This window comes from Carassius carassius, chromosome 18 (assembly GCF_963082965.1).
Source record: "Carassius carassius chromosome 18, fCarCar2.1, whole genome shotgun sequence".
Classification (NCBI taxonomy): Eukaryota; Metazoa; Chordata; class Actinopteri; order Cypriniformes; family Cyprinidae; genus Carassius; species Carassius carassius.
The window spans coordinates 4,638,806-4,658,191 of NC_081772.1; the positions used below are offsets into that span (position 1 = coordinate 4,638,806).

Consider the following 19,386-nt stretch of genomic DNA (forward strand, 5'->3'; position numbering starts at 1 on the left):
AAATAAAAACCCACCACAACAGCGAATGAACAATTATTACCTATATAACGAGGGAAAGGACACCTTAGATTTTAAGTGCAACTTTCATGCTTCACTTGTAAGAGTAATGCTTAACAAATGGAATTTTGACAGCTCCTGAATCCCATATTCCCCTGCTCTAAATGGACCAGAAGCCTCTTTCTGTTTCCTTATTAAAGTAGCTAATTGCGTTTTGTCTCATTCCTTCAGTGGCTCCTCTGTAGACACTGCATTTAAACAAATGACCAATGTTCTCCCAGCAAATGGGCTACTATGATTTATTCATAGGCACCGGCTGCATTTAGCCAACAACCTTCACTGGCTGACCAATTAATCCAGACGACTGGGAGTCAAGTCCTGACATAAAAATGAGAAGTAGCCAGCTAGCAGACTTCCAATAATATATGGTTGTATTATCTCATTTCACTCACAAAAAATCTGTGGCAATCATATGACTGTTTGAGAAGGTCTTTAATATGAATATGCTCCTCTTTTGTTTTAAATAACTCATGCGGTCACATTTGGCTCATACAGCATACACCTTTCATTTCCGACGTGCTCGGTCTCATTAGATGATGTTTAACATGCTATGAGGTTCTTAAAAGAGGCAAAATTAAGGGAGCTAATAAATATCGCACATTCACCTTCACGCTTTTGGTTGAAAACCCAGCGTCAACTTACATAAACTCACCTTAGAATTCCAGGCACTGTTTCCATGGCTCATTTAATTCTGGTTTAGTTAATATTCAGTCTACTATGTACATACATGGCACATCCATAAACACCAATCAATATCTGGCATAATTTTCTACACTGCAAGTGTCCCAACCGACTGACCATATGTCCAGGGAATAGCGAGAACCCCATTAAAGCGATGAATGGGTTTTATGGAGACTGCTCATTATAGTGCCATTTTTTCCTCTGTGGAGAGATCAGTGACAATGATTTCTTGTGCCTTTCGAATGAGGAAAGGTCACTGGGTTAATATCTAGCTGCGTTTATTGTTCTCAAATTCTCATATCTTTCAGTGAAGGACTGACAAGTCTGTCCGATTAATCATTGATTTAATCTCCTCCACTCTTCAAGTACAGCAGTTGCTGCTGCTGCTATTTTTTTTGGTTAGTATCACTGTTTCCGAAACTTTAAACTAAGTACAACAGATGTGCATGGATCTACTAGTTCTTTAACAACTTTAACAACTGGTTAACTAGTAAATTTTTCCTGTACACCTGTATAATTTATTATCAATTTTGTGGATCATTTCTCAAAATGTCTCCAATAAAGCTAACTTTTTTTTTTCCAAGCTAAAAGGCCAACATAAATAAAAAGGTAACATCAAATCACCTTAATAATCCGCTTAACTCCACTGCACCATTGTTTACTGTGCATTGTTAAAAAAAAGAATGACTTCCTGTTGCTGCATACTGCTGTTTATGTGTGAATACCCCATAACAAGTGATGTTCTTTTATTTATCCAGCTGCTTTATATTGTGTATTTACCTCCTGGGTCCTTGTCTGGATTGTACTCTAACGCATTGCTGCAAATGAGGTCAATGTCCACTAGAAAATCCTTGGCGGCCAAGTATTTGTGAGTGTCGATCTTCATCATAATGGTGGACAGGTCCATAGGCTGTTTGATAACCTCGAGGTAGTCTGAAACCTATAGCAGAGAAAAATAAATAAACACATTTCACTAAAAAAACGTAATATGACAATATTTTTTGTAAAACCTCAAAAACAATATTTTTAGTAATAATAATTGTATAATCATGTGATAATGTGACAATATTTGACAATAATAGTGTTTTACTCTAATACTGTGAAGCTCACACTGAACTGCAGTTTTTTTTTTTTTAAATCGCGATTAATCACATGATCTTCATACGATTAAATACGATTAGCCGCATTGCTAATAATAAAAAAACTGCATTAACATGCAATAAAATAATTGTCAGCGTTGAGCAGTTAATGTGAAAATAACGAGTTAACTTGCCCAGCCCTTAAATAAATATATATATTTATTTATATATATATTTTTATTTATCCTAAAACACTCATTACTGTATTGTGAGGTATATGAATTATACAATATTATACAATATTCTAAATTACATAAATATATCCCTTTATTCAAACCAGTAATGAAAATTTAGGAGAAATTGTCTAAGGCATTTTGCCAATTTTGCAATATATGCATGTTCTTGATTTGTCATACAGAGGCTTTGCTTGACCCTGTAACAAAAAACTCAAAAAGCTTTAGGAGACCAGGGTGAAAATGTGTTGCACTCTGTATTCACAGACACACTGTCCTCCTTGTATGCTTCTTGTATTGATGAACTTTTTAATTGCCTTCTCAAATTTCCTGATTCAAGTAACGATCCTGCCTGCAAGCTGTTTTATAATGACAATCATTTGATTTGTTTGGTCTGGGGGTTACTAATAAACCATAGGTGGCACTAATTATTACATGGTAATATTGAATAGAACACAGACTCTACAGGCATTAATCACACAGCTGCTGATGTGCAGTAACAGCCCACCTCCTCAATGTCCACGGGTTTGCTGAAGATCTGGAAGCGTTTGTCAGTGGCGAGCCGCTTCGTGACGTCCCTGAGAAAGAGGCGGAGCTCGCGCAAGGTGTTCTCCTCCTGCTCCTCCAGTCGCCGCTGCTCCTCTGGCGAGAGCTGCCGAGGGCCGGGGTCTTCAGCGAGGGTCAGCACCTCCAGAGCGCACACTGAAAACACCAACACAGACACCAACCCTCAGTACAGCTTAACTACAATCATGAGGAAATCGTGAAGAGTCTGACGGTTCTGATTTAAAGATTGATTGATTTTTTTGTACTTCTAAGGAGTAAGTAATGAATCACTCTGTTTTATAGCCAAAATATCTTTTTATTGCCTTTTTAATATTTTTCAATATTCATGCATTTCCTCTAGAAAAAAAAAAACAATAAAACAATAATAAAGATCAATATTTAACTAAATGTAGGGATGCTCCCTAGTAGTCGACTTAACTTTGATCGACGATAAGAGGCTTGGTCGAGCAAAATTCACAGAAAAAAAAAATCCACAGGAATGGCCAGACCATTAACAGATGGATTTTGTGGCAATACAGTACATCCAAATGCTCGCCTATCATTCATCTTCATCAAATATGTCTTATAATCTGAAATATGTGAGTAATAGCAACTTTACATGGCTGCACAATCTAATGTTAACCTAGAAAAATGTGCGCTGTATAAGTGTCTCTGTGGAGTGGAAAGCTGAAAGGTAGCGTGCTCAACGCATGAAATACTCTGTCATAGATACTTCGAATCTGTAAAGCCTCTACGTTTATTTGTGTGCACCCAAATAACAAAACATTGCGCTTTTGTTAAATAATGAAAGCAAACAGGAGACACTTTCTGCCGTCTTAGTTTGTGAACTTGAGTGTATACTTGCCTTAGAGACATTACAGACTTAAATATATCTGTAGAGAGTGAAATGTCTACTTTTAAATGATTGTTTTGAAGATTGTTTAAGAAGTCTCTTACGCTCACAAAGGATGCATTTATTTGATCAAATATACAGTAAAACAAAACTATTGTAAAATATTACTACAAATTAAAACTGAAATAAAAAATTTCAAATGCAAATTATTACTTTGATGGCAAAGCTCAATTTCCTCACCATTACTATAGACTTTAGTGTCAAATAATCATTTAGAAATCATTCTAGTATACTAACTTGCCACTCAATAAACATTTATTTTTATTTATTTACTTACTATCTTCTGTTGACAACATTTGTGGTGCTTTATATTTGTGTGTAAACTGTACAACTTTTTTCAGGGTTCTTTGATGAATAGAAAGTTATATATATAACAGCATTTATTTGGAATACAAATCTTTTGTAACATTATAAATGTCTTTTGATCAATTTAATGCATCCTTGCTGAGTAAAAGGATTTATTTTTTAAAAATAAAAACCTTACTGACCCTAAACTTTTGACCAGTAGTGTATTATGTATTATATATTATGCGGGAAACATCGGAATATGATTGTTGCAAGGTCAAAAGAATGCAAACATTCAAGAACCATTAACAGAACATCACGAAATTCTATTTCAGTATTTTGTCCAGAAACCCAACCGGTTTTTGATCTTTAAACCTAAGTGTAATAATTGTAATACTAAGTGCAATAGATGAAGTCCTGAGCAAATGTCCAAAACAACTGGAAGAGTCAGATGACACTGAAACTGTGCCAGAGCAGCTAGATGAATTATAAACACTCAGTGTTATATATGGATTAAGTTGAGAAATGCTTTTCACCACAGCGTGTGCCCCAAAGTATTATTGATTTCTGAAGAGCTCCAACAAACAACCTGACAGCTGTGGTAATTCAGAGCTGCATCTATACAATGAACCAAAACCAGACTGCCAGAAATAGCCAAACACAACAAGCGATAATGTGGCACTGCCTTGTAAGAAAATATTGCTACAGAAAAAAAAACCTCCTCAGTAAACAGGCTGTGGACCTCGTGCTAATCCAAAGATCTGGGCAGAGTGCCTGGCAGTTGTTGAGCCACAAGCCTCAGCAATTTACTTTGTGGCAGCAGCTAGCGAACAGTTATGCTAACTGTGAGCGTAATTATAGCTAATGGTTAAGACCCGGTGTTTAATAGAGCCCCTTTCTCCGACCACAGATGCTATGCTGCCAAAGGAAGTAGGGTTTGTGCTTTATTCAGAGCAGCCCCTGGTCGGCCCACAGGAGGACCCCTGCTCTTCATCAATGGGTGATGATGCTTGCATTTCCCCTTTGAAAGCCATTCTCTGCTATAATGTCTCCAGCTGTGAGGGAGCCGATGAGCATGACAATCGACCACAAGGAGAAGATATCCACAACAGAACATCAGGAACACCCAGGAGACCCAATTTATGCATAAGCAGAAGTAGCAATTCTGGATGAGCAGCAGCGGTGGTGGAAGTGATTGCAATGACAGCAATAGTAGTTATCGACACCCAGAAATGAGCATAAAAGATAATACTACAAAAAGAGCATTTCTGTCCTTACAATGTAGTATTATTTTATCATTATGTTCCCTATAATATTAATATTTTAAATTCGCTTTTAATTTTATATTTTCAGTGTTTATTTGAGTGATTTTGTTTTATAATTTTTTTGTATTTCTATTTAGTTTTGTTTTAGTAATTTTAGTCCTAAACTTAAACTTAGTTTTTCATCTAATATTAACATTGTTTTAATGCAGCTTAATGTCAACTAACCCAAATGTTTTTAAAAGTTGTAGTTTTTAGGATTATTTTAGGTCTACACCTCTTTCACATGATGTGAAGTCTATTACCGTAGGTTAGATTCATGGGCGTGAACATTTAGAGTGCATTCTTTCACTTGAGGTGTTTAAAGGCTTTTCGATCCTACGGCGCCATCAACAAATAATTATTAGAGATGTTCCGATACCCTTTTTCTCTCCCCGATACCGATACCTGGGCTCAGGGTATCGGCCGATACCGAGTACTGATCCGATACCTGGGTGTGTATCTGTATATACATCTGTATATACTACTAGCCCTGTGTAAATTGCTAGAATTATTTTATGGTGTGCTTCAGACTTATCCCTTAATAAAACATGAACAAATACATGGTGAACTACTGTATTTGTTACAGTATTTTTATTATCGGACATGAATTTGACAGTAATATTATTTATTCTCCTAAGAGTAAAAGGACTTCAAATGCAGCCAAAAGTCTAACACCGCAAACTAAAACGCAAACTGCGCCCGTCACTCACAGAGATGTAGAATTTGCAGAAGTAATATTTAAATAGTATTTTGCAGTTTAATATTCACAGACACTAGTATATATTCAGCTAAAGTCTGGAGCCCTGCGCTTAGACTAACACGGAAGTGACTGAACGCAGCTGCGGGTACCGAATATACTCCGGAGTCGGTAACTTACTACCGGTACTACAGAGACGCTGGTATAATCACATTTTTTAATTTTCAGCACTGACTTGGTAGTGAAGTGCCAGTACTTGTGGCATCCCTAGTCGCTGTTTTACTGTCTGGTTGGTCTAGTCTGAAATACTGCTAAACAGCGGACATACTGCTAACCACTGATCTATAATATAGAAGTGGCTTCACTGTCTCTTTTTTGTGGTATCGGTGATATTTCCGATATTAGTATCGGAATCGGAACAACTCTACTAATTATTTGGTTGCATGTAAACTTAGGTAATAAACCTGTACATATAATTTTGTATTGGACTCTACTGACTTTCATTCTTCACAATATCTTCTTTTATGTTCCACAGAAGGAAGAAAATCATACATGATTGGAATGAGATTAAGCGAAGTAAATGATTTTTCATTTTTGGGTGAACTATATCTTTAAAAATCTGAACAGGAAGTGAGGAACATTGTGGGGAACGTGAAAGTCATAATGGTAATAAATGCCATCAGCATCCGGTCAGACCATACTGTCTGACACTCTAGACCGACTTAAGGTAGAGACATAAGGCATTTTATACGTCTTTTGCATACTAATGGCCTCATTAGTGCCCAAGCACAAAGAGAGTGTAGCCTTTATCATTCTTCTTTTTCTTTCTGAGAGTCTATGGTAGACACTGGAATCATCTGGATGAAAAATCTGATAATTTTCTTGTAACTTTCCCATAACTTAGTTGCAAATCTCTGGTCTGGTATCTATGAATTCCTTTTATGTACTGAGTCATACAGAATACAAGGCATTTGAAACAAAACTTAATATCATCATCATGCCATGAGGGTATCTGACCATATTTACTGTGCAGCTTAGATTTCAGCACGGTGCAATGAACAACGTTCACGGTGCTTGGCCCGGATAATTACTGCCTGCAGCTGCTCTTCACAGATTGAAAAAGTTGGTAAAGAAGTTTAAATAACTAAAAAGTGGAGTTAACGCTTTAAAAACAGTGTTCTGCCTCTAGCCAGGACCAGATAAATCTATACTTCTGCATTAACCACAATAAACACTTACCTGTTCTCCTTTTGCGGGGTGGCGCCTTGGCTGCCTGCACCAAAATGAGGTCTGAAAAAAACTTCCTGCGTTCTTCTTCTCCCGGCATGCTTAAACAAAGCACCTCCCCATATGAATGGCTGAAGATGCATTTTAGCTGTAAAAAACCAACCCAAACAAAAAACCCTTTTAGAAACAAAAACAGCATCTTGTAATTTAGTCTGCAAACTGCATAAAACAACATATATATGCTTTTCAACAAAAAAATTTACCAAATTACTGATTCTTGGTCTTGAAACTATTCTGATCAATGACATGATACCAATTTTGTCAAAATCAAGTTTTTCATATACTATATAAAAGTTAATTCATACAGAAATGCATACACCTTTTAAATGATTAAAATGTTTTTAGCTTACAAATTAAAAGAGATATAGAATTTAAATATTTGTTGTGGGACATGAAGCCAAAATGGCTTGGGTGGTGTGTGTGTGTGTGTTTGTGCGCGTATGTGTGTGTGTTTGTGCGCATGCCTGTGTGTATATATATATATATATATATATATATATATATATATATATATATATATATATATATATATATATATATATATATATATATATATATATATATATATATATATATATATATATATATATATATATATATTTATTTATAGATTTTAGGGCTAGTTTACGATAAAATAAGGGTTATAACTTCATTCTTAATCAGCCAATGATTTGCTCTAATTTAAGGGGTAGTTAGTGATCAGTGTTAAAATCTAGGACCAATAAAAACATGGTGATCCAGCAACATGTCCTACTTGACAAAATCAGGGCCACCATCAGCCAGCCAATTAGAACAGCGGGATAACAAAAGGCTTTAACGAACAGTGATTTGAAGGAACATAATGAAAGGACAGAAAAGAAATGTGACGATGCACGCATCTTTCCCAACAGCAGAAGAATTGTGCATGAAGAGAAAACCTGGAGATAATGGCCAGTGTCTGGGGCACATGGTCACAGGTGTCACTGAAGAGAGTGTTTTAATGAGCAGTTTCATACTGCTACATTCAACTATAATTTCACATGGTAAAGTGTGCAGTGCCAGTCCCAATTACTGAAGTCTGAGAGTTTATTTATTTATTTATATATTTATATACAGTCCCTGACAAAAGTCTTGTCGCTTGTGTACACATCGACCTGAAGTGCCGCTGAAATATATTTCTAATCAAGATTTTTTTACAAGAAATGGCTCATTTTAATCCCAACAGCTTTTGTAATAATGTTTCAGTGCAAAACTAAACTGTCAAAAAGTATTCTAATATTCAAAGCTTGGTAAAGCCCATTGAGTCAATTTTTGCAAAGACATAAGTGTTGTCGCCTTGTCATATGAGCTTCACCTGTGACTAATAATGGATCAATTAGGTCTCAGGTGTGTATAAAAACAACCCCAGTACACTAGACCTTCACATCAACTGCAACTAGAACACTGCAAACATGCCTAAGATTCACCTTGAGACGAAAGTTTTGATTATCAAGAGGCTGAAGACCAGATCCACTGCTGATGTGGCAGACACCTTCAATGCGTCTCAGCGTCAAGTACAGAGGATAAAAAAAAAACATTTGAAGACACTGGAGATGTTTTTGACAAGCCCAGGTCAGGCAGACCCCGCAAGACAACTGCTCGAGAGGACCGTTTGTTGGCTCGAAAATCCAAGGCCAGCCCATTTTCCACTGCAGCAGAGCTCCACAAGACCTGGTCACCTGAAGTCCCTGTGTCAACCAGAACGGTTTGTCGGATACTGTCTCGGAATGGCCTCCATGGTCAAATCAGTGCCCAGAAGCCAGCACTAAACAAAAGACAACTGAAAAACCGTGTGGCATTTGCCAAGGCCCACAGCCTGCTTAAAGGATGGATGCTGGAAAAGTAGCAGAAGGTGGATTTTTCAGATGAATCTTCTGTTGAATTACACCACAGTCGCCGCAAATATTGCAGGAGATCTACTGGAGCCCGCATTGATCCTAGATTCACCCAGAAAACAGTGAAGTTTGGTGGCGGAAAAATCATGGTTTGGGGTTACATCCAGTATGGGGGTGTGCGAGAGATCTGCAGGGTGGAAGGCAACATCAATAGTCTAAAATACCAAGAAATCTAAGCTACCTCTTATATTCCCAACCATAAAAGAGGCCAAATTCTGCAGCAGGATGGCTCCATTGGATACTTCCATCTCCTCCTTCCAAGTTCCTCAAGGCGAAGAAGATCAAGATGCTCCAGGATTGGCCATCCCAGTCACCAGACATGAGCATCATTGAGCATATGTGGGGTCAGGATGAAAGACGAAACCAAAGAATATTGATGAACTCTGGGAGGCATGCAAGACTGCTTTCTTTGCTATTCCTGATGACTTCATCAATAAATTGTATGAATCCTTGCCAAATCGCATGGATGCAGTCCTTCAAGCTCATGGAAGTCATACAAGATATTAAATTTAATTTTTTTGTATTTGCAGTAAATTTGTTCAATTTCTCTATAGGCGACAAAACTTTTGTCTTGCCAAAATTTGATCTTTCTGTCTTGATTAAATGATAAATCTTTTTTCAGTGAACCTAATTTATTTCAGTGCATTAAACATCATTTGGGAGGCTTTTAGCTTTTCAAATGAGCTATTTCTAACACCAATTGATTAATTAAAAGTCAGGTTAATAGCAGGTGTTTCTACAAAATAGATAAGCGACAAGACTTTTGTCAGGGACTGTGCATATATATATATATATATTTATATATATTTATATATATATATATATATATATATATATATATATTTATATATATTTATATTTATATATATTTATATATATATATATATTTATATATATATATATATTTATATATATATATATATTTATATATATATATATATATATATTTATATATATATATATATATATATATATATATATATATATTTATATATATATATATATTTATATTTATATATATATATATATTTATATATATATATATTTATATATATATATATATATATATTTATATATATATATATATTTATATATATATATATATATATATATATATATATATTTATATTAGGGATGTGCACGGATAGTCGAACATTCGAATATTCGTTCTGCTCTAATTATTCGATAAATAAAAATGATATTCGAATTTCGCAAAAAAAAAAAAAAGAGTTCAAAATAAAATCTAATTTGGTCACTTTCTGTGATTCTCCACGGCATATTTGAAGGTGTATGCAAGCAAAAAATAATTAATGAATGATTAAGGGGCCATTCACATATCGCGCCTAATAAGGTGTGGAAAAGGCTATGCGCGCCGCTTTCTCCTTCTTTCCAAAGCGCTCGGGCAGAAGCGCTCCTGAGGCGACGCGTTCTCTCCATGAAGACGCGGAAATTTCAGCAAAGGATAAATGGATTTGCAGCACAAAAAAAATCGCTTTCAGTAGCTCTGCTACTAAATTTATTTCAAAATGGCAATCCATATACAGTTATGATCAGCTGTTCCTTCATCTTGGCTGAGCTTTCAACGTTGTTACAGGAAAGGATGAAGCTGAATGTTTAGTTCTTGTCACATGACCTGCGGTGCGCTTGCGGCATTCTGAAAGTTGAGATGTTTTTAACTCGATGCTGTGTGGACGCGCCTGGAAAAAACGGGACCGCGTCACACCGCGTGCGCATCGCGACGGCGTCGCTTCCATTATGAGCGCGCATACCGCGCGCCTACATTGGAAATAACGAACTTGAGCATGCAAAAGACGCGATATGTGAACGCCCCCTAAAAGAACTGCAGTCTTCTAGTACTTCAAATATGCCGTGGAGAATCACAGAAAGTGATCCAAGAACATTGTTGCGGCATCTCTCAAGCAACGAACAAACACCGCTAACTTGGAGAATGCAGTGAAAACTCCTCTTCTCGCGTCTGCCCTAGACCCTCGGCACAAACATCTCAGGTTTCTCGATGAAAACATGAGAGAAGTAAGAAAAAAAAACTTTTTTTGAACATTATCAGAACATTTTCCTTGATGCGAGTGGTGCGGATGCAGCCGCCGTCACCAACGATGAAAAAGATGCAATGCCCACTCGTCCGAAAAGGCTGAGCCAGTTCTCCAGCGATGATTAGCTACACAGAATCCAGCCGAGACAAGTGGGAACAGTTCTTGCTGGAGCCATGTATTCCTCCAGATGAGGATCCCATTCAGTGGTGAAACGAAAACACGAAGCGCTTCACAAAACTTATTCGCTTAGCACACCGTTATTTGTGAGTCCCACCAACGTCTGTGCGTCAAGAGTGCGTTTTCTCCGCGGCCGGCCTTATTGTTAACAGAAGCCGACTTTCCCCCAATCATGTTTACATGCCCGTATTTCTTAACAAGAACATTTGAAACAATAGAAAAAAAGCAAAAAAGATTTGCTGACAGTTTAAAAGTTAAGTGTAAGCTACATTCTGTACAATAGCCTAATTGCTGCAGGCTGCTTTACATTTTTTCTTTGTTCACTTTTTTTTTTTTTTTTTGCTTTTAATCTCTACTTTTGTTTGTTTGCACGCATTGTTAAAGGTTTTCAGCTACAAAACACGATGTGTAATGTTCAAGCTTATTGTAAGCTTGTTCAAAATGACGAAAACAAATGTTGCTGAAAAATAACGTCTGACTCATTAAACTTAATTTAAATAAACGAATATTCGATTATTCGTTTTTTGTGAGCTCTAATATACAAATGTGATATTTGTGGAAAACGCCCATCCCTAATATATATATATATATATATATATATATATATATATATATATATATATATATATATATATATACATACATACATACACACACATATACATACGCACACACACACACACACACACACACACTGAATCATCAGTTAAAACGTCACTGCAAGTTAACGTAAGTTTCTTCAAAGACTGTGGCAATCAGGACAAATTAATCCAGGTAAAGGCTAATGACTCCTAAATGTCTGAAAGCTCTCATATCCAAGTGCAAACTGAACCACTTTAAGAAGTTCGCAAGGCTCCTCAAATATTTCAATGAGGCTGCCGATCTAGGAGAGAATTTCTCCGTAATAAGAAACTGTAGAGCACCTTAAGATCAAATTCCAATCATGAGCGGGTGTTGAAAATCCAAACAATCCCTCATCAACCGCATCTTTCATCTTTACCCCCTCTCAGCAGATTTTTTTCCACTCGGGTTGCTTTCAGGCTTCTTTGGTCCAAACTCTTGAGGTGAGATGAAGGGAAGCAGAGCAAGTAGCCCACAAAAGACCCAGGTAGTGATTTTATGATTTTGTCTCAGAGCTGATAGACAGAAGCCTTGTAGACTAAGGCAGGTTCTGAGAGGAGGAGAACCAAGAACAACTTGCCAGAGAACAAGACATCCTGAGGAAATGTGGAAATCCAAAACACATTTCTTGTCATTTGCTGTCTATCTCTTATTGACACCAGAATCATCTTTACTTCAAATGAACAACAAGCAGATAAGAAACTTATAAATAGAGTTGGGAATTGCAAACCAGTGTGATATCTGAATTTAAAAGTCAACATCAAAAGGACAAATGCAATGAAATGTGCTTTCATAATGCAACATTTTCAAGATGTTCAATGGGGAAAAAAATTAAGAGGTAAAAATGTATATAAATGCTTATAAATGCCATAAATACATTTTTTTAAAGGTATTTTAAACCATTTGTTGTCCGTTTTGGAGGATCTTTAGAGAAAATGCTGTCATTATTTACTCATCCTCGTGTCATATGCAAAACTGTGGCTTTCTTCTGTGCAAGAGATAGAAGATATTAAAAAAAAAAATGTCTTTGTCTATATAACGAAAGCCAATAGGATGCAACATAATTTGGAACTCAACATTCCCCAAAATATCTTCTTTTGTGTTGTGAAGACGAAAGTCATATACTTTTGAAATGAACTTGAATTTTTGGATAGATTTCCCCTTTCAAAATCACAGGATTCACACTTTGGGGAAATCAACACACCATCTGGTTACGTACTCTGCTCTGAAACACATTGTTTCCCAAAGGTTTGAATCAAGAAATTGATTATAGTTTATTTTGAGAAAAGTACTTCTCTATATGGATATTTATGCTAAGATTGTGTCTTTGGTCTTTTTTTATATTTTGGACAATTAATTTGAAGCTTGTTTCATTGAGCCTATATATTTTTTTTTAAGTTTGATCCATTGAACCTGTATTTTTCTCTTTTTTTCTCTTTAATCTCGTTCTAGGAAATTACCCTTTTCAATCAGTACAATTAATGGAGTTGCACTAACCTGTTGGTTATTATCAGACTGCATATAACTATGTGAGATTGTTACTCTTGTTAATTAATGAAGGCCTTGGAGGGCATGTTGTTTTATTAATAAAGCTTGAACTTTGAAGAGTCAGTTTAGCACCTTTGTTCAGCTCATGTGTTTTTAGATTTTTGGTTGCAACTCCTCTTCTGATGGTAGAGCACCTCTTTTTATATTTGTTACGTATACGGTGCAAAAATCTAATTTTTATAAATAAATATTTACAGTTAAAATACCTCAAAAGTATGCTTGGAACAAGATATATGTATTTTACAAGTGAAAAAAAAATCTGCCAGCTCAATTAGATAAAATACATTTATTGATACATTCTCTAACAATGTATCTTAACATCTATCAGTGTTGCAACTTATGCAAATCTTGATTTTTAGACATTTTAACTGGAAAATTTGACAAAAACATTTGTAATTTAAGCTGTCATGTTAAGTTGGAATATTAGAGAGTTTATAAGTAAACAACAACAACAAAAAAAACTTTTAAAGTCAATTATTATTATTATTTTTTTAACTATAGTTTAGAAATGACCGTTGCCCATATTGACTAAGATTAATCCACTAAAACTCCAAATTACACAGTCAGAAAAAAAGACTTCAGGCTGCTCAATGCAGACCCTGAAGGTGTAACAGTGAACTAACAAGTGCACACTGAGGTGTAACCTTACACTGCTGGAGCTGACTGCTGGCACCCCTCCCACATGCTCTGACATGAGCCAAAACTCTTCCCGCACCCGAGCACAGGGGCACGTACCTCCTTCCTGTGATCTATACCACCTGCCACCACTACAGATGCTGTTTACAGACAGAACTGGCATCTGGCTCTACATCTTTCTCTTTAAGAAATGTGAGGGAACGGATGAGTTGAGAGATTTTTTGTGGTTATTTTGTTCCCATTTCTTTTAATTTATCGGAGGCCTCACCCCTGACGTGCAGTGCCGCAGAGAGGCCAGCTGTCTCGCTGAACGTGCCAGAAGCCGAAGGCCAGTGCAAACTGTTCTACTTTGCATATTTGGGTTGCACTTAATGCAGATAAGCTCTGGGCTAATGGACCTTATTAAATTTTGAACCAAAGTAGGTTCAATATCTTCCCACTTAAGGCCTACTTGGTGTATGGAACGAGAAATTGTTACTAAGGAATGCCGTTTTTTTTTTTTATATTACAACCACATCTGTCAGCATTCTGATTATATGTACAATTAATAGAAGAATAATTAATATGAGAATTGACCATAAAACTCACAAATCCTTTATTATTATTATTATTATTATTATTATTACCTTTAGTAGTGTAAAAGCTCTAGGGCTGTCAACGAATATTCTAAATTCGAATATGTATTCGAATAGTTTAAAAAAAACGAATTTCGAAGGTGAAAATTAATATTCGAATTTAAAAAAAAAAAAGTGGAAAAAAAGGCCCGCGGTAGTAGAGGCGTGGTTGTCTGCTTTGCGAGTGGGCGCGCTAGCACGCCTGAGGGTTCAGGGACAGGTCACAGCCTCACAGGAGTCGCACCATTCGACAACTAGCAACAGGAGGTCACATCTCAAAAATGTGCACCCAAATGAGCATGGCATAATGTGTGGAACTCCAGCTAAACAGTCACGTCTTGACACTTAACGTTACTTTGCATTGCACGCCGCAAGCACTTTGTCTGCAGCATGACAAGAGGCCATAACGGATAAAATAATTTCGTTCATTTTTAAGGACATGAGACCGATCAGTATCGCGGATGGGGCACGCTTCGGGGAGTTCTGTCAAGCAATGGATCCGAGGTTTGATTATTTATCGTTTCATGTCAAGGAAAAGTTCCATGTTTACCACAGCACAGCTCGCTCGGAGCATTCAATGTCAGTTCTATATGCTGTAAAACTTCAATTAATATTAATAATATTTGTTTCAATCACTTAATGAAGCCTGCTATATTTGGGACAACAGTCGCGACCTTAAATTGCTTGCACAAAAATTTGTTTGTTCATTTAAACCATTATGCGCAGAGAACGTGAGGGTGAGAGAGCGTGAGGTCTGCAGTCTTGGCCATTAGTTGATTTCCTTGTTTTTGTGTAGGTAATACGTTGTCATATATGTTTAAACTTAACCTGTTAGCCAGCACCCCCCATTATGGGACTCACAGCTGAAAGTGCTCTAACTAACTTATAATTGTAATAGTTTCCTACTTCAGTGTGTTACAAACATAATTGTGGTGTCTTTAGAAAGAAGACCCTTTGGGCTTCACTTTTTATCAACTAGATTATGCTGATAATGCTCAAAGATATTATAAGTTATAGACACTAAAGTGCCTTGAATTTTTTTTACCACTCTTAAATATTTTTTTATTTGATATAAAAATACATGAAATAAATCCTGGAGCAATCTAGAAAAGTAATGGGTTGAAAGCCACATGTCTCATGAGTTTCTATTTCAAATCTGAATAAAATATCATGAAAAATTAGACTCCTGCAAATATTTTTCTGAGACTATGTCTACACCCCCCACCCCCCCAAATATAAGAAAATATATTATCCAATAGTATTGAAGGCTTCTACAAACTATTTAGTCAGTAAACATACCACTGCATAGTTTTTTTTCAATTATAAAACACTAGACATAAACTTAGACATCATATAAATGATTTATTTGAGCAGTAGAAAATAAGAATAATAAGAAAAATAAAAAAAGATTTAACATTGTTTGCCAATATAGAACATCCTGAGATTGCTAGAGATGCATATTTTACAATGAATTACGATGCAAATAAGTGCTGATGTGCTGATGGCCACTTATACAGATGGTAATAACACAAATGTGCCGAAGTAAATAATCCATTCTCCCTATTTATATAGACGCGTTCACTTTGATAGCCGTGACCATTCAGTAATAGCGAGCTGATTTGGGCTGATTTGCACTCAAACAGATGGTAATCATGCAGATACATTCACATTCAACATAAAACACACTCTCACATATATAAAAACTCTCTAAAATAAAATGCGATCGCTGTAAGTTCCGCCTCCATCAGCTGACAGGTGCGTCAGAGCGCGTCACCAGCTCTGAGGAGAGAGCGCCAAATTCAAATAAACTATTTTCCGCCTATTTTTCATTCATTCTTTTTTCCGGTGGATCGCCTCATTCTGTTTGTGACACTGTACGCTGCAAAACCGTGCCGTGTTTTTACTACCAAGACGCAGTTTCCGACCGTGAGTTATTCCATAACGGACGCAAACAGTTCTGTCGCTGAAGAAATGAAATGTAAACAAAGGAATTATGATCCATATTACAACGTTATTGCTTCGTTGGACTAAACGTGCTTCATGAGATGTCGTTCAGTGGACCCTTACCTTTCTAACTAAACCGGGATTTACAGCTGTGGATGTGTTTATGACTCCTTATTACGACGGATCTGGTATGTACAGCGTTTTCATAAATTTTTTTTTTTATGTGAACTGCTTACACAAATGTAGCAAATACAGTCTTTATAAGCTTTCCATTGAAAAACAGCGATCTGTCGTCGATGCTTGAGGCTTAGATCTTTATAATGATACATAGTTTGTCAAGATTAAATTTGTCCTGTTTCATTTAATCTATTCATAATCACTGGCATATGCGTGTGGGAGAGGCTTTGAGGATGAGGGTGTCGGGGTGCAGGTTAACAGGTTAAATAGACTATCTATACAAGTAGTTATGTCTCTTTGTATTATTTTGTCCTGTTATTGACGTTATGCGCGTCATTGACAACATGCGCAACCAGATGTTCGAATAGTTCGAATATTCGTGTATTTTTTCGGAGAAGACGTGGGAAACACAGCGGAAAACTGGTCAGTCTAAAGATCTATCTGCAAGGTGGTCTCCGTAAGATCTCCATGTCTCGGCCATGGACCGAGGATCTGATCAACTTCCCGGTTCAGTATACGCCGGTCCCGACATCTCGTTGGCTCACATATATTCAGTCTAACTCCCTTGCTTCTCCCAACTTCCCGGTTCGACTACAACAGGATTCTGACACTCGGATTATTAATCGACTTCGTCCGATGGGAGTAAATTCTTCAAATCTTCGCCCTTGGAGGAAAGCTTCATCTCCGGACAGCATCTTGCTTTCTCCTAAAATGGCACTGATCAATGCTCACTCCGTGGTCAATAAGACATTTATTTTACATGATTTTATAACATCTAACAACCTTGATTTAATGTTTATCACCGAAACCTGGATGAAGGTAGGAGATTTGAGCCCGTACTCTGAACTTGTTCCAAATGACTATTGTTTTATAACTCTCCCCGTCCGGCTGGTAAGGGTGGAGGGCTAGCAGTTATCGCTAAAGAAAGTTTTGGAGCATGTTGCCAAATGCTACCCTCCATTAACCCTACAAGCTTTGAAGTTCTACTATTAATACTTAACTGGACTCAACCTATTGTTTTAGCCTTAATATATCGGCCTCCGCATTTGACGAAGGACTTTATGGAAGAATTCACTGAGCTTGTTGGGGATTTAATTATTACTTACGATCGGATTTTATTGTTAGGTGACTTTAATGTACATCTATGCTGTGGTTCGGATCACTTAGCATCGGAGTTTTTGAATATCATTGATTCTTTTAATCTGATGCAGTGGGTTAAAGAACCCACACACAACCGTGGTCATATGTTGGACTTAATATTGTCTTTTGGACTCTCAATAACTGATACGGAAGTGATTGAACTACCCATCTCTGATCATTTTCCTATCATATTTAAAATGGCTCTTCCACTTACGCCTTACATGACTGTCTCTGACTTAAAACAGGTTAGAGTGTATTCACCGCGATTTTGCGAGGCTTTCACTGAACGTTATAATGAAATCACTTCCTCAGTGTCCTATGAATCCTTATTATTAGATCTAGATGTTGAGCAACATCTTGAATCCCTAAACACTGTATGGTTGGAGATTTTAAATGCTGTTGCACCCTATAGGTTGCTAAAGCCGCAACATAAAGCTGAGCCTTGGTTAGATCAAGATATCCGCTCCCTGAGACAATTATGTAGGAAAGCAGAAAGAAAATGGAAGAAAGACAAACTTCAAATATCCTTTACCATACTTAAAGAATGTTTATGGACATATCAGAGTGCAGTTAAGAAGGCCAAGTCTCTTTATTTTTCTAATCTGATCGAGGAGCATCATCAAAGTCCTAGAGTTCTTTTTTCGATTATCAATTCAGTATTACATCCCCCTGTACAGACGTTCCGTAATCCTACTAAAGCATTGTGAAAATTTTCTAAATTACTTCGAGACAAAAAATTATAAATCTAAGAGTTCAAATACAAGACACCAGTGACGATAAATTGACTTCAATGACTCCATTGGCTTCTTGGACTACTTTTAATTCTATTTCCTTAGACTCATTAAAAGAAATAGTTTTAAAACTAAAAACCTCTTCTAGTCCCCTTGACACTATGCACCCCCGCTATCTGAAGTTATTAATTGATATTGTAGGACCTGGCCTTGTAACTTTACTTAATAAATGCTTGCAGTCAGGGATTATCCCTGATAGTTTAAAAAGGGCCACTGTGACTCCAGTGCTAAAGAAACCCACACTTGATACATCTATCTTAGCAAATTTTCGCCCTGTGTCTGTCCTTCGGTTTATTTCTAAGGTGTTGGAAAAAATTGTCTCTCTGCAACTTCAGTCTTTCCTATCCACAAATCATATATATGAGATCTTTCAATCAGGCTTCAAAACATTACATAGTACTGAAACGGCCCTTAGAGTCTTAAATGACATCTTAATGATTACTGATTCGGGAGCTTCTGTCATTTTAATTATGCTGGACTTGTCTTCAGCTTTTGATACTGTTGATCACGGAATTCTCATCTCCCGACTGGAGTCCTATGTGGGTTTAGGCGGGGTAGTGTTAAACTGGTTTAAATCTTTCCTAACAAACAGAACTTTTTCTGTTAAAATTGGAAATTTTACTTCATTACGCAAGCTATCCTGTGGCATACCACAAGGATCTGTTCTTGCACCCACTCTGTTTTCTTTATAT

General features: G+C 36.6%; 1 protein-coding gene across 2 annotated transcripts in view; it reads right to left on the reverse strand.

Annotated features, from left to right (window-relative positions):
• LOC132092163 (ATPase family AAA domain-containing protein 2B-like) overlaps positions 1 to 19,386 on the reverse strand; it is a 103,269-nt gene that overhangs the window by 51,802 nt on the left and 32,081 nt on the right. For both annotated transcript variants that reach the window (XM_059498268.1, XM_059498267.1), the window contains exons 20-22: positions 7,035 to 7,170; positions 2,559 to 2,752; positions 1,519 to 1,678 (exon numbers count right to left, since the gene is read on the reverse strand). In XM_059498268.1, coding sequence (XP_059354251.1) covers positions 1,519 to 1,678; positions 2,559 to 2,752; positions 7,035 to 7,170 — 490 coding nt within the window. The remainder of the gene's footprint in view (positions 1 to 1,518; positions 1,679 to 2,558; positions 2,753 to 7,034; positions 7,171 to 19,386) is intronic.